Source organism: Octopus bimaculoides, chromosome 20 (genome assembly GCF_046866305.1).
Source record: "Octopus bimaculoides isolate indiv1 chromosome 20, ASM4686630v1, whole genome shotgun sequence".
Taxonomy (NCBI): domain Eukaryota; kingdom Metazoa; phylum Mollusca; class Cephalopoda; order Octopoda; family Octopodidae; genus Octopus; species Octopus bimaculoides.
This window is the reverse complement of record NC_142947.1, coordinates 5,404,856-5,420,695: the sequence shown is the minus strand read 5'-3', so window position 1 is coordinate 5,420,695 and position 15,840 is coordinate 5,404,856. Positions and strand designations below refer to the sequence as shown.

General features: G+C 38.7%; 1 protein-coding gene across 2 annotated transcripts; it reads right to left on the bottom strand.

The window, feature by feature from the left end:
* Positions 1-910: 910 nt before the first annotated feature.
* On the bottom strand, positions 911-14,022 carry LOC106877551 (U3 small nucleolar RNA-associated protein 4 homolog). 2 transcript variants are annotated; one of them, XM_014926482.3, is made up of 19 exons: positions 13,766-14,022; positions 12,422-12,543; positions 11,896-11,941; positions 11,033-11,152; positions 10,482-10,550; positions 10,141-10,225; positions 9,452-9,617; positions 8,874-8,949; positions 8,496-8,543; positions 7,866-8,088; positions 7,315-7,382; positions 6,805-6,904; positions 6,166-6,323; positions 5,308-5,500; positions 4,563-4,669; positions 3,259-3,354; positions 2,801-2,983; positions 2,169-2,261; positions 911-1,073 (listed from the first exon to the last, which is right to left on the bottom strand). In XM_014926482.3, exons 2-19 carry the CDS (start codon positions 12,523-12,525, stop codon positions 954-956), a joined length of 2,055 nt encoding a protein of 684 aa, XP_014781968.1. In that variant the 5' UTR covers positions 12,526-12,543; positions 13,766-14,022; the 3' UTR covers positions 911-953. The 2 variants fall into 2 exon arrangements, with proteins under 2 accessions (XP_014781968.1, XP_014781965.1); XM_014926479.3 differs by having other exon boundaries at positions 13,981-14,022.
* Between the last annotated feature and the right edge of the window lie 1,818 nt (positions 14,023-15,840).

The following is a 15,840-nucleotide window of genomic DNA, read 5'->3' as shown; positions in this document are numbered from 1 at the left end:
AGGTATAGGATCGCTTCTTATTGACTGAGGGCCAGCAACCTCTTGGCGAATCGTGAATGCAATGTTCCCATGACAGAACGAATACGTAACCGTCGGGTCTGCTTGAAATAGCAACCATGTCTTACTCAAAACATACGCAAGCTTTAAAAAAAGTGAAGTTGGGAATGTATTTGATCTGTTCGATCGTAGGTCGAAGAAGGTCTGAAATCAAGAAGCAATACTCAATCGGCTGAAAGAAAGCATTGGATTTGAATTCTGTGATTATTCTTCGTAAAATTAGGAAACAGAAAATTAAACTGATCATTAATGACAAATTCATTATAGCAGTCCTTGAAGTTTGAGCCAGTTTAATTAAATACACACAGACATTTTTACAATAACTGCATTAATGAAGTTAATTCTTTCTGGAACACATTTGCAGAATCTAAACGAACCGATCAGCTCAGAACTAAAGACTCGGCACATGGTTATATATTGATCATCCTCACTGTATGTGAATGTATGTATATATATATATATATATATATGTGTGTGTGTGTATATAACTGTATATAGGTGTAGACGTGGTCGCATAGTTAAGACTTTTGCTTCACAACAAAATGGTTCTAGGTTCAATCTTACTGTGGAGCCCCTAGAGCAAGTGCTTGCTCCAATAATCTCTGGCTAACCAATGCTTTGTGAGTGAGATTTGGTCCAGAGCAAATATAGAGAAGCCACAGAGAACGGTTATCCTGAAAGTAATGCAAGAGTCGGCACAAGCGTTACGTTGATTTGGGTGGTTCAAATTGCAAATTCTAACTGTATGATATAAAAAAAAAACCAAGCTCTCAGAAGAAATATTAGGTGATTGTTTACAGTAAATGTATCCTATAATTCCACAGGAACAAAAATAAAACAAATAAGACAAAAATTAGTAAAAATATGAAAAATTAAATTTTATTGTTCCATCAAATTTATCCCATTCCAAATTTCTTGACTCTTAAAACAGGCAATAAATCATCTTCAAAATCCTTTGGAGTTTTTTCTACAATAACCATTTGTCCATTCCTTAAGAAGCTGCTTCCAAGAATATACTGAAAAAAAAAACAAATATAAAAAGTCAAGTAAAAAATGTAGAGAAAGTAAAATAATGTTAAACAAATCTCTTTCAGAACAATGTAGCCGTGTGATCACATTGCTCTTGAGCAAAGATGGAGAAGCCCTGTTCTACAGCTGGATGCCCTTCCTGTTACCAACCTTTAACTGTCACTAAGGGATCTCTTACTCCACACAGTTTCAAAGGCATGAAATGACAGGATACAAGAAAGTAACAACCACAGCCACTGTGATGCTGTGGATCCAAAATGGAAACACACACACACACACGTTTTCTTTCAGCTTCTGTCGCCAAATTCCCTCACAAGGTCCCCATCATGCAAGGGATCCTTGTGAGGGAATTTATATTTAATTGCTGACTAATATATTTGAAGGAGAGAAGTGATGTTAAGCCAAGTGAAAGGATGCCTTTCATGGAAAGACCATTTTTTTTCTCCAAGCAAAATGTATCAAGGACTACATTATCTAAAATGTCCTTCTTCTTATAAGACAGCAGTGACTAATTTGAAGGGGCTTTTGTTAGCAAGTCAAGCAACCCTATAACAACTATTGAGTTGGTTCAGAACATAGTAGTAGTAGTATCAGCAGCAGCAGTGACCCACCACCAGTTGGTTTGACAACTGATGTAGGAGTAAATGGTTTAGAGGAGAAAGAGGAACCACCACAATACAGGGGGGGGGGGGTACACTGGTTGAATGAGTCAGGAAGTTTTCTTTGCACTGATGGTATTTCACATTCAATCAATCCTACTTTGAGGCACCTTGAGCAAGTTTCTCATACCACAGCCTCAGGTGGACTCAAACCTTGTGAAATGACATAGATGGAAACTATGTGGAAGCCTGTTAAACTGATTGTTCCTGATGGTGGGCGGTAGGCTTAGCCCATCATTCCATTAAACATCACAAACTGAGCCTTAGATGCTTTCAGTGGAGATCAACCTGCTACTAAAATTCAGCCTGGGTCTTCAACCCTTCCTCTCACTAGATTCAGAGAACCCTAAAAAGGGCCAAGGGTACTGCCCTTCCTCCCCTAACTAAGCCATTAGAAAAAAATCATTGTAAAGGAATAATTACCTTGAATTTATTTACGATATGAAAAGCGTGGGCCTCACTGTGTGGTCCCTGGTGACCAAATACTTTAAAATGAACCTTCGGGTCTGGGAATGGCTAAAGAGAGAAAAAAAAAAAAGAAAGTGTATGAGAAGAGGAAACCTTGTTGTGCTCTTATTTTGCATATTTCAGATGTTTTATTGTACTGCAATGGTAGTTGAGGGGTTTAGCTGTCAGTGAACTCTTTCAGGGGTTTAGCTGTTTGTGAACTCCTTTAGCAGCCATCATTTCTAGTGTAATTTCTGAAGAATAAGAGGTTGGAAGTGAAGTTGTTTGTTTCGTTGATGATGGAACCTTCTCCTTACTCTTTCCGACAGGGGTTGATTTGATAAGAATTTAACTGGAACATTAATGGCATCAAGCTCACCAATCTGTGAAGCGTCCACAAAAGTCATGGGTATTGCTTCTTCCTCCACATTAAGCAAGTAAAACAGAAAGGTGGCTTGAGGGAACTCGGTTGCTATTTCTAGCAATCTGAGTGACTGCCCAGATCCTTGTATAACCAACAATAAGTTACACAAGTGATACAAAAACATTATACAAGTGTTGCAACAGCTTACAATTGTACTTTTAGAAGAAGTCAAAATAATTTTTACCTGGTTTTTAACCAGCAGACAGATCATCTCTTCATCTTGAAGGATTAACTGGTTTGGGTTTAATGGATTATAGCTAACATTGGTGATTTTCCTTCGTCTTGAAAGCCACTGAGAATGCCATTTTTTCTTAATTTGTTTTGACCAACGAGTGAAGTTATTTTCTGTTAAATTAAATTCTTGAAACTAAAGAGAAAAAAAGCAAAACAAAACAAATTTTAAAATAAATAAACAAGAACAACAATAATGATGGAAATTTTAAGTGAAATCAAATCAAAATCGCTGACAATAGGGTGTAACGTGTGGAAGATTTGGCTGCTATTTCCAGCAGGTCGAGCAACCATGTAAAAGTTCCCTCACTTGTTTATTGCTATTGGCAAAGCATCAACCAATTGGATGAGCTCTTCTTTCATGAAGCCACAATCGATAGGTGATCAATAATTGATTAAAGACCCACTTACTTGCATGTTGCTGTAGACAATGAACAACATTGGTAACGATGGATGGAACGTTATTGCAGTCGGCATTACTCTCTGAAGTGGTACCGTGGTCACATGCTACAAAAAAGAAATGTTAATTAGTATTGCTAATTAGTATATTTTTCATCTCCACTCAGCACATTTCTTTTCCACAATCAGAGGTGAAAGTGTGTGGCCTGGTGGTTAGAGTGTTGCACTCACAATTCTAAAATCATGGTTTCAATTCCCAAGCAGGTGCTGCGTTGTGTTTTGGGGCCAAAACACTTCTTTTCTTTCATCTCTAAACAATAGCAGCAGGAAAGTTAACCTTGTGATGGACTAGAGCCCATCCAGGGAGAAGTGTTATCATCTCAGCCCCTTAGAAACTGAGATAAGTCCTGGTCTTATGAGTCCCAAGTCTTTTTCTTAGGTGTTTTTTTGTTTGTGTCTAACAACCTTCTGTTACTTCAGACAAAATCTTCACAGATGAACATGTGAATAACACATCATAAGTTTTGGCAAAGCAATATAAACCCAACTAATTAGTAAAATCATTAAATAGATTGGTTTCTGGTAATTGTTATAGATTTTTGTATTCTGAGTTTTGAATACTGCCAAGGTAAACTTTGCCTTTCATCCTTTTTGGGGGTCAATCAATAAAGGACCACCTCTCTAATTATCTTTCTTTCTTTCACTTTTTCATTCCTTTTGTCTCTCTTTCTGGAAGAAATCAGCTGCAGTCAAACCTGGAGAGGGATGAACTCCTCCAAGTCTTAAAATACATAAGATACACCACATGTCATGATGGTTCCTCTATGAACCCACCAAGGAATAGCAAGAAAGGAAGGAAGGAAGAAAAGCAATACAAGATGGAGAAAGCGTTTCCAGTTTTGTAAGACAAGATCTCTTTATAAATTGTCAGAAATAAATTGGTCCAACCAAATTCATCTTCTCTCCTTTTCACACACACACACACTCTCTCTCTCTCCCCCCACAGAAATGTATCTGTTTTAAAATGGCAAATTTACTGTTACTCAAACAACAACAACAGCCACCGCCGCCACCACCACCCAGACCTTCGGTGCCTTTAGTATTTGCACCATGTCTCAGGTTCCTTCTTCCCTTTCTTCCATTAGTTTTGAAACTTCTGCTCAAAAATGCCAAAGGTCTACTCCTTAAACTCCCCTGACTAAGCCAAAACAAGAATCTCCTTAAATAAAAATGCTTCAAGACCATTAGGGTGACTCGAAGGAAAGAAATAAAATATTGGAACTTGTTGTTTTTATTTCAGCTGGAACCATTCTTACCTCTCCAGAAACTGTGTCAAAGACATTGACCTCTTGACTGCTATTTGCTGTTGCAACATATCGGCTGTCGCTGCTCACTTCCAGCAGGTGTATTGACTCTGCAATTCCTGGTGCACATTTAGAATGCAATGGAAGAAGAAAAAGAAAAACTCAATATTTTTAGAATTCTATTTTGTCTTTTCAGTTCATCAAAGAATGTTTGCCTTGGAACCTTGTTTCCAGACCTAAACAAACAAACACACCAACAACTTTGAAACCCCAAGGAAATCCACATCAAGAATGAAGCAGGGGATTCTTAAAATTTCCATTCTGTTGTTGTCAATCTAGTCTGGATGAAAGCCCACCCCACCACATTGTCAAGGGGTCCTGTCTTGTGAGTTACATGGTGACCCCTATTGGTGCTGGTGCCACATAAAAGAACACCCAGTATTCTGCGTAAAGTGGTGGTCATTAGGAAGGGTATCCAACCATAGAAATCAAGCCAAAACAATCCAGTCCGTACCAGCTTGGAACACAACATCAAATGAAAATGATGATATTGAACACACACACACACACAAGTCAACTGCTGGAGTCATTTATGTGGTTACTTATTTATTTGATGGTCAAACATTTCTATGGCCTCTCAAAGTCCACCATTAACTCCGACTACACACAGGATAACGAATAAATAAAAGAATTAACCCCCCCCCCTCCCCACTTCCCTCATTGTTGTTTAAAAGAAGAAAAAAAGAAAGAAACTTACCTTTCGCTGGATTGATGCAGGTGATTTCGTTGTCTTCAAAATTAAGGATTTGTAAGGTTCCAGCATTTGTAGCGAGAATAAATTTGGAAGAGTCATGAGTGAAGACCATTTGATGTGCAGGTAACAGCATGCTGCTGAAGTTTTTCAGGTGTTCGACTGCTGGACAAGAAGGTAACTGACTCGGGTCAGTAACCTGTAGGAAGGTGAAAAGGTGAGAGGAGATTGCAGATCCATATATCTACACATATATATATATATACAAACATTTATAGACATCCATATATATACATACTATGTCGTGCTTCAGAAAAAGACCCATCAAGCTGAGCTAAATTGCAGTTGTGACAGATACCAGAGTCATGCAAATGGCACCCATACCTGTGGCAGGTAAAAGCACACATTACACTCTGAGAGTGGTTGGTGTTAGGAAAGGCACCCAGCGGTAGAAAACCCTGCCAAACCAGACTAGGGTCTGGTGCAGCCTTCCAGCTTACCAGCCCCGGTGAAACTGTCCAACCCATGTCAACATGGACGACAAGAATTCTTTCAAGGCTAAAACAATGTTGTTTACTTGTAACATACATAAAATCTGCTTTGCTAATCTCCATTCTTTACATTATATATAGACACACACACTCATATATGTATGTATGTACATTTGACAACTGGTGTAGGTTTGTTTACATCCCCACAAGTTAGTTGTTCAGCAAAAAGAGACTGATTTGATTGACTAAACCTCTTCAAAGTCCACTGATTGAAGCAAGCAAAAGGTAAAAGGAGTGAATTTCTCTGGAAATATTGTCACAAAATGGTTGGAAGCAAAAAAAAGAGATGAAATGGAGAAGAGAAATGACTCACCAGATTTAAGCAATAAATACGAGAGTCTGTTGTTGTAGAATATGCTACCATTTTGGCATCACTCGTTAACGCACAACAAATGACAGGTCTGTCATGTTTGCTCTTCAACTGGACCTGGTTTCTTGGTTGTTTTTCCAATGTCAGGATTTTTTGATCCCCTGCAAACATAAAAACACCCAAACTTAAGATTAAAGGATCTTATAAGGTTATATTCTGCAGGTCAGGAAGGGATGGGGACATGTGTACAAAAAGCAGGTTGGATGGTCATCAGTCACTGATGTCCAGGTTAGTCTTGGTCAAAGGTGTTCCAATCCCTGCCTTTTGTTTTAATAAATAGATTTGACTGTTATTTCTAGCATGCTGAGAGACCATGTAGTGATCCTCTCACAGGTTCATGAGGAATATGTGTGTGTGTGAGAGAGAGGTGAGGGAGGGAGAGGAATTTTTTTTTAGTTTGCTGCAGCAGAACAGCCAGACCTAAAAACTTGGTCTCCAAAACTATTTACCATCTTAAAATTAGGAAAGACAAAATGGACAATGTATTCTTCCAGCTGAACAATTTTTGACTAAGGAGGACTTGGAGCCAACCAAAAACTTTTGGTTGCTTATGAAATAAGTAACGAGATGGTGAGCACTTACCTGTTTTCCCGGAGGCTTGTCCCAAATCCCAAATTTCAAGGTAAGTGGGATACTGTAACAACAACACGTTGGCATCGGCAGCAGTGTGGACCAATTTCTTCTACAAAACAAACCATGATTGAATTGGATTAAAAGAAATGTTCAATCCAAATTAAGATTTGGGTAAAATTATTTTAAATGACTGCATATCAATTTATGAAAAACTAATTACCTTTGAGGGTATCAAAGGTAATTTTGAAAGCTACAACATCCTAACTCTGACAATAGAAAAGATAGGGTAAGGAGAGAGAGAGAGAGAGAGAGAGACATCAGTGGGTAAGAAGTTGGAGTGGGATGGTGAAAGAACCCCATCACCACCACATAAATCAGGTGACTTCTTTTTGAGTTGCACAAGCAACACTGTTTGTCTGGACAGCAGCAGCACTATCTCTGATGTGGGTGCTGTATTCCATTGAGGATTATTCTTCAGTGACATTATTAAAGAATTTAAAGAATCTTTGACTGACTTACCTGAGGAATTCCACTGTATTTGAAACATTTCTTCTTGGGTGAAATAAGGGAAATGAAAGAATCAGCTCCTGGAAATGAAGAATGGTTGATGTGAGTATTTGATAGGTTCTTAGAAGACTGATACTTCGCACAATGACTGTGATGGATCTAGACACCCCACTCACCCACTTTGGTAGTGAAGGTCATCTAATGTGTTAACAGGAACTTAACTATTGTTTCCTGTGTGTGTGTGTGTTTATATAGGTCTGGAAAAAAAAACTACTGCTGATTATGTCATTTGCCTTTATGTCCTGTCAACTTAGCAGATTAGCAAATTAGAGAACAATAAAATAAGTACAGCATTTAATATGAGTGCCGAAAAGCTTGACAGCAATGCCCCAGCATGGCAGCAGTTCAATGAGTAAAACTAGGAAAAGTCAACAGACACACGTCTATTTTGAGAGACAATTGCTATTTTACTTGCCATTTGAACCAAGGACCTTAGGGTTTACCTACAGCAGACTTTCCACCCCTAACCCACTGTGTAAGAGGAAATGCTTCTAATTACTTACCTCCACTGACAAGCTCATCTTTGATGAATACCAAAGAGTTAATATCATGGGACTGGAAGTTCTTTGCAAAAGACTGGACCCATCTACTCTGTTCACGAGCAGCAGGAGTGGCCCCAAACTTGCCCTTTAACTTTTTAGCAGGTAAACCATCCGTCTCTTCTGACAGGAGCTCAAACCAAATAAGTTTTGGGTCGACACCACTGCAAACCACAGTTTTCTCATCCTGCCAACAGAAGGTAACAACACCATTAATCATTATTAGTCATCATATTTCAATCATTAATCCAATAAAGATGTCTTTAAACAGCTACTTGATATGCTAGCAATAGCAACTAAATTGTTCTCAAATCAAATTTTTACCATTTTAAAAGAAAAGGAACCCTAATTTAATCTCAGGTGGATAAAAATTAGACAGGTCAATCAGAGAACCAAACCGACAATGGCATGCAATGGGAATGAACACTGAATTCTCACTAAAAATTCAAGAAGCTATATATACCTAAGTTAATTCAAATTTCCTAAGAATTATTGCCCAAACGCCTCTTAATACCAACCCACCTAAGCTGCCCCTGGTTCTATGCAACAGAAATCCAGGAGCAAAACAAGAATCAAAATAAAGACATGGCTCACCTTGCTGACAGCTAAACACAGAATGTCTGCCCTGTGACTAAAGAAACTCTGCAAAGAACAGAAAATAAGTCAATAAGATCTTGTGATGTTCATACCATTCCCAAAGACATGAGAATAAGAAATATAACAATTCCAAATGCAAATTAAAATCAGAGTTAGATGGGGTATTCAGTGTGTGAAGAATTATAAAAGGAGACAAGTACGACAGCTGAGAAATTGTATCCCAGAGAAACAAAGAATTTTGTCCCATTTATGCTTTTCTTAAAAAGCATTAACAATGGCTACAAGCTTGGCCGTGTGGATAAGAAGTTTACTTTACAACCACATGGTTCTGAGTTCAGTCCCTTGATGATGGAGTTGTTTAGTAAAGAATCTTACCATTAATTCAGTGCCATATTTGCCATCCCAGAATGTAATTCTGCCCTGGGAATCCCCACTGACCACAGTCAAATTACTACAAGAGAAAAAAAAAGCAAAAGAAAGTCAAAAATTAATTGGAATTTAGAAACGACACAAAAAGAACAAAAGAAAAATGTTGCCATTGCATGTCAACTTCAGTACTTAAGTCTCTCTCACACACACACACACACACACACACACACATGGAGGCCTGGCTGTACAATTAAGAAATTCACTTCCCAACCATGTGCCATGCAGTTCCGATGCATGGTACCTACAGCAAATGTCTTCTGAAGCTCAAAGCCTTACTAAATTCTTTGTTATATTTAAAATTAATTGAAAGAAACACAGAGCATCTCAACTGAAATATGGTAACAAAAGGGTTAAATAAGAGTGACGGCTACTTGAAAGCAAACAGAATTTAGTTGAAGACAGAAGACAATCTCTGAGACAGAATTCACTGATTCTGAACCCAGGAAGAATTATTAAAACTTAAGTGAATCATAATCTGATAAATTTATGAAGAACAGAAGAATACGATGCAAAGTATTACTGACGCTAAAATTTTGATGCACCAAACAATGGTCTGTTTTTGTTTGTGTCTCTTCATGGTGAACCTCTCAACTGCAATTCCTGAATTGGCATTCCACACGCGAATATTATCAATTCCACCGGTGACGATGATTTCTTCAGCTTGGTGCCAATCCAAACAAAGAATTCGACCTGAAATAAAGCAATCAAAACATCTGGTATGTTATTGCATTTAGTTGATCTTAATTAATTAATTAATCTAACATTGTGGGGTCAATCTCCATGACATTCTCAGTTTCTTCCCTCTCATAAATGGTAGATATTATTGCTAGGGGTTAATATGGTTCTTAGGGAAGGGGAAAAGGGTCAAAAGTATGGGTTCTTTTTTTTCCTGATATAATCAAAGAAGAAAGGGCAGCATATAGAGGGTCACAGAAAATATTGAAGGGAAGGTAAAAAGGAAATATTTCATCAGTTGTTCTTCAGACAGGGGAACTGGTTTCAATGCAAATAAAGGTATCTTCTGAGGGCCAAATAATGGGGTTAAGCCAGGCAACAGGTCAAGACTACAGTCACTGACAGGCTTCTGTGGTGTTCCTGTCCAGCCAGGCTGTGGTGGAAGTCACCTGCTCTACATTTCACACACACACACACACAAACGCCAAGCAAGAAATAAAATTTCCCAACAAAGGGAACCATGAATGGATGGACTGACCTTCCTGTTTGCTGAAGGTTTTCAGATAATTCAAGCAACCATTCTCCACATCAAATAAAACCACACAACCTCCGTCTGTGCCAACCTGGGGAAGAAAAAAAACCTTCAAGCATGAAATATTATAGAGATGAGATTTGTTAGTAGTTGGAGAGGTAGCTGATGTACTTGCTCAAGGTTTGATAGTTTATGTCTTGCCCCTCACATCATGTTGACTGAGCAGACCTTATGAACAAAACCAATCCAGTTATGTGCACTCCTTAAGGATGCAGTGTCTTGACAGAAAACATACAAGGGGTTAGCCATCACTCTATATTGATAGAAGTTAAAAGAAATCTACTCACAGCAATTCGAGTATTTGAGTGATTTTTCACCGAACACCAAATCGGACCAGCATTGCAATGAGCCTTCATCTAAAACAAAAGAAATCAGAGATTAAATTAACGAATATGAGTTGTTACACACAGGTCATTACTTGTTAGTAGATTAATTAACGAGAGCTTATATAGATTAATTAATATTAGCCAATGCGTACTGACAGAGTAGTGGTTAATATTAATTAAAGAGAGCTTATTTAGATTGGTTAACATTAACGAGAGCTTAACACTGTTCGACTGTCTTTCTCATTGCTTTTAACGTCCACTTTTCCATGCTTGTATGGATCAGATGGAGTTTAGTGAAGCAGACCAGGTGCTCTTCCTGTCATCAACTCTCACTTGTTTCCAAATAAGGTAATATTTCCCCATGGCCAAACATGTTTTAGCAGAATAATGGAAATGATTGATATTGCTTTTGTCTACAACCATTGCACGATATCAAGAGAACACATACACACACAACGGAGAAGAAAGAAATGAAGAGAAATGAAAACAAAGACAGAATGTTAATGTCTTACTTTTGGTTCAAGTTTGACAAGATCATATTCTACAACTTCTCCAGAACCTCCAGCTGAGAACAGTCGATTGGAAACCCAGAGTATCGTTTCAATAGGATGGTCGATGTCACCAGGAATCACCTGAAACAAAGAAGCAGCACAAAAAATTAATAAGGTTTCTAAAACTAAACACAGGGATTTGTTACGGTTGGCTGGTGCAAGCCATTACCTGTCTTCAGATGTTACCTAGAGGAAAGGGACAATGCCCATGGTGGGTGAGATTGGTACCATTAATGTTCCAATTGTATATCACATGTAGGAAGGACAAGTAAATGGGTGGATAAGCAGCTGGTTTAGATAAACAACTGGCTACTTATCTAGCTAGCTATAGGGACAAAAAGATGCAGAGATAGATAAAGAGACAAGTGGTTAAGTAAACAGACAGATAAATGGGGGTCCTGAGAAAATAAAAGCTTGCGGGCCCTGTCTCTTCTCTTTTGATTAAGCCATAAGAATATTTTCCTTTAACTCACAAACAAAATCCATTTCGTGGATGATGTTAAAAGTTTTAGTTCTTTCCCTCAGCTTACCAAACCAAATATCTTTAAATCTCAGACATTTCCCATACAGAATATGCAGAATTATTTCAGGTTCTTCGGAGATGACAGAATCATTAGCATTTCGGACAAAAATGCTTGGCAGCATTTCTTCTGACTCTTTATGTTTCACATCAAACACCACTAGGGCCAACTCTGCCTTTCATCCTTTTAGGGGTTCAGTCTTGGGTTTGCTCTAATTCCCTTCCCCTAAAACTGCTGGCCTTGTGCCAAAATTCGAAACCATTATTGGTTCTTCAGGGAAAGAGGAATTCTAAAATAATTTACCTTTTCTTTGTACCAGTTTCCAAGAATTTCAATGGAGCCATCAGTTCTGAAAAGAATGTGAGAATATTTTATTTAATCAGTTATGAAAAAACTTCTTTCAGTTTCCTTCAAGCAAATCAACTCACAAAGGCTTCAGTTGGCTGAGGGCCGTAGCAGTATGACACTCCCCCCACCCCCCACAAAGATGGGAAACAAACTTGTGAACCACACAGACACATCTGCAATTATCATTAATCACAACTGCAAAAACGAGCCTCCACTTGGTTGCTCCATTCACTAGAAATAGCAGCCAAATTCCATCAATTCACTTCTAACTATCTTAGAAGTGCACTGAGTCCAAAGAGACAATGCCTAAATAAAAGATGGGATGGTCAAATGGTTTGATGGCCAGAATGCTCTTGATTTACAGATCTGCTTGACCAGAGCTGACCTGGGACAAAACAGCAACAACCACAAGCATTTTACATTTAACAATTTTCATGTTACACACAGACACACAGAAAGCTGAGAGTAAAGAATAGTTTACCGTGATAAGGCCAACTTTTTGTTTAGTTCATTGTAAGAGAAACACTGGATCCCCAACACTTTGGGAGAGAAAAATCTGACTTGGTGAACTTTAAAGTCCCCCATTTTGGGAAGGTTCTAATTCTGGAAAACAAAACAAAAATATATACATGCAGCATTGAGAAAACATTTGAATTAAAAACGTAAGCTTTCCTTCATGGGGCACCAAACTGTTCTTAAAAATGCAGAGGGAAGATTGGAAAATGTCGTCTTAGCTACACATCACCACCATCATCATTTTAACATCCACTTCTCCATGTTTGTATGGGTTGGATGGAAGTTGCTGTGATGGAACATCTACAGCCAGAGATGCTCTTCTTGTAGCCAACCGTTCCCAGTTTCCAAATAAGGTAACACTTCTCTTTGGCCAAATATATTTTCACAGTGACCCCTGACTGGCTCCCTTGCTGGTAGCACGTAAAAAGCCCCATCCAAATGTGGTCGATGCCACTGCTCCCTGATTGGCTCCCGTGCCGGTGACATGTAAAAAGCACTCACTACACTCTCGGAGTGGTTGGCATTATTAGGAAGGGCATTTTTCGAGTCAAAACGAAGGATCGCCAAATGGTCTGACTGGAACTTAGAATCCAAGAGATCAGGAAATACAGGAATTAAATAAGCAACTTTGCTGATGTCAAGAGTAAGACTTGTCAAAGTTCTGAACAGTGAGAGAGCCTTTATTAATTTGGATCCATGGAATCTGCCCTAGTGATCAGTGAGGGAGCCAACAGACTCAACAGGATTAAAAGAGATGATATTTTAAAACTGTCCCCATTCATTAGCGAACCCTTACACAACACAACTGACATCTTTTGGTGGGTGGTGTTCCGGACAACGTCCTCTTGATTTGGGTTAAAGAACATCGAAATTCTGTGTTGCAAAACGGTTTCTGAAAATTAGTTTTCATTTCTGTTCTCAATATTTGGACATTCGATTTTTGAAAATCTCCTTTTCAACTGCTCCCACTCATGTCAAACTATTCCAAAACTGTTGAACTGAATGTCTCCCCCCACCTTATCATTTTGTTTGTTTATATAGAAGTTGCCCTTGAGGAGACGGGACACAGTGTCGCGTATTTAGAAAGAGAATCAGAGAGAAAGGGGGCAAGCGAGAGAGAGAGACAGATCGGTTGGAGAGAATCGAAACGGAGAAGCACACTGAAAGTTCCGCGGTGAGGTTTGGCGATGTTCATTTACAATGCATTTTCTACTGAAATCAGAAACCGTTTTGCGACACAGAATTTCGATGTTCTTTAACCCAACGACACAGTTCTTCAAAGAAGGGAAAAGTTACGTAAGATCTGTACCTGAATCGAAGATGCACCACTTCTAGAGTAAAAGGATCGGCGAGAAATAAGCCCACGTGTTTTATACGGAGTCAAGTTGAAGGCCGATAAAAGCGTGTATATATATATATAGAGAGAGAGGTTATATACATATGTGTGTGCGTATTGTACATACTAACAAAAATGTTGGAAATCAATAAGAAACCAAACTGAAATCTAGAATCTAATAAACTTACCAGAATTGAACCAAACCCGAAAATGTGAGAAATCGCGTGGACAACGGTGTAACCGGATATAGCCGGTGTTAAAGGAAATGAGAGTTGAATAAATTTTGTTCCGACATTAATTTTTTTTTTTTAACTTGATGAATGAATTTTAACAGTCTGAGAATATTTCCGATTTACAAGAAGCGAAGATTGAATGTTTATGATCTTTATATATTTCTTGAAGACGTTTGATATAAAAATGAAGCAAAAACGGTGAAAATTAGGAATGAAAGACAGTTGTGAATTTGCCTCTTGTTGTGTTTAATACGAGGACAGTTCTGACCCAGAAAAAAAAAATTGGATGGAAAATATTCCAGCGCTGAACCCTTTCCCCAAAACCTATAGTTCTCCCGACAGAGTGTATTTAGGGCTTATATTATATACTGAATCCATTTTATAAGAGTGGAAGAATGTGGTTTGAGGGAGAATTTAGTTCCTATTTTGCAAGTACTCTCGGGTTCCCTTTTTTATCTCATCATCTGTTTCTTTAATTTTATTAATTTAATCTTTCCAATTATACCCGAGAATCTTGTTAAGTGTCTTCCAACCATTTCAAATTTTCACCAGATTATTTATTCAAATGTAAAAATAATGAATAAAAAAGTTACAAGCATTTAAAGTTACGTAATTTTAACCATTTGGCAGCCTCAGACTGTTTGTCGCCATGGGAACAACACACATAAATCCTTTACGTAGTCTCTTCACCTGTTAGAAATAGCAGCCATATAGTAAAGAGGTGACGTGTTTTTTGACCAGCAGGTCTGATGAATTGGTCTTTACTGCCAAGTGCTAGGCATGAAATCAATGGTAACCATCTGACCAGTTCTATGCCATAAGTCAGTTTCTTTTCTGACTTATGGCCAACTGGCTTTATCGTCATCAACGTCATCGTTTAACATCCGGTTTCGATGCTGTCATGGGTTGAACAGTTTGACTGGAGATGGCAAGTCAGAGGGCTCCAATCAAACTGTTTTGGTATGGTTTCTATGACTGGATGTCCTTCTTAATACCAACCACTTCACAGAGTGTACAAACGGTGCTTTTTACATGGCACCAACACAGGTGCTTTTCATAATTTTATATATATCTCGTCGTCGTCGTCGTCGTCATCATCCGATTTCCATGCTGGCGTGGCTTGAACAGTTTGACTGAGGACTGGCAATCCGGGAGATTGCACCAGGCTCCAATCTGATTTGGCAAGGTTTTTACAGCTGGATGCCCTTCCTAATGCCAACCACTCCGAGAGTGCAGTGAGTGCTTTTTAAGTTCCACCAGCACTGGCATCAGTCACACGCAAATGGTGCTTTTTACATGCCACTGGCACAGGAGGCAGTCAGGTGGCTGTTAATAAATAAATCAATATAAATATAGAAGCAAATACTATTTCCAGGAATGCGGTAGAAGGGAATCCAAAGACCCAGTCTTCGAGGGTAGGAGGGCATGGAGTGCTTATGGAAACAGCTGTATGGACTACATGTAACCATAGGGAATCTGGAGAAAATTTGTATGCATCATCGTCATCTGCATCATCAAAACTACGACCACCACTACCATCATTATCATTCTTTTCTTCTTCGTATCATCATCATCCTCATCATGAAAGGCAACATCTAAACTTCATCTAAACTTCGTCCTCGTCGTCATTCTCTCCCCCTCCCCCTGCTCCCACCACCATTTCCCGGTTGATTCCCCACCCCCACCCCCAGTCACTGGTGATAAATATTGATGTGAGAAGCAGAAGAATATAGACGTGGACGAGGAATACAAAGACGACAAAGTTGTTTTATGAGGGTTAAGGCCCTGAGTGCAGAAGAGGGACACACAAAAGGG

What these genes read in the sequence shown, in the direction of transcription:
- LOC106877551 (XM_014926482.3), bottom strand. Translation starts at nt 12,525, where the DNA reads ATGGGGGACTTTAAAGTTCACCAAGTCAGATTTTTCTCTCCCAAAGTG. An exon ending in ACTCAAATACTCGAATTGCT is followed by an intron (nt 10,226 to 10,481) that starts GTGAGTAGATTT and finishes TTTCTTCCCCAG; the next exon opens with GTTGGCACAGACGGAGGTTG. An exon ending in TGGTGCATCAAAATTTTAGC is followed by an intron (nt 8,950 to 9,451) that starts GTCAGTAATACT and finishes TTTCTCTTGTAG; the next exon opens with TAATTTGACTGTGGTCAGTG.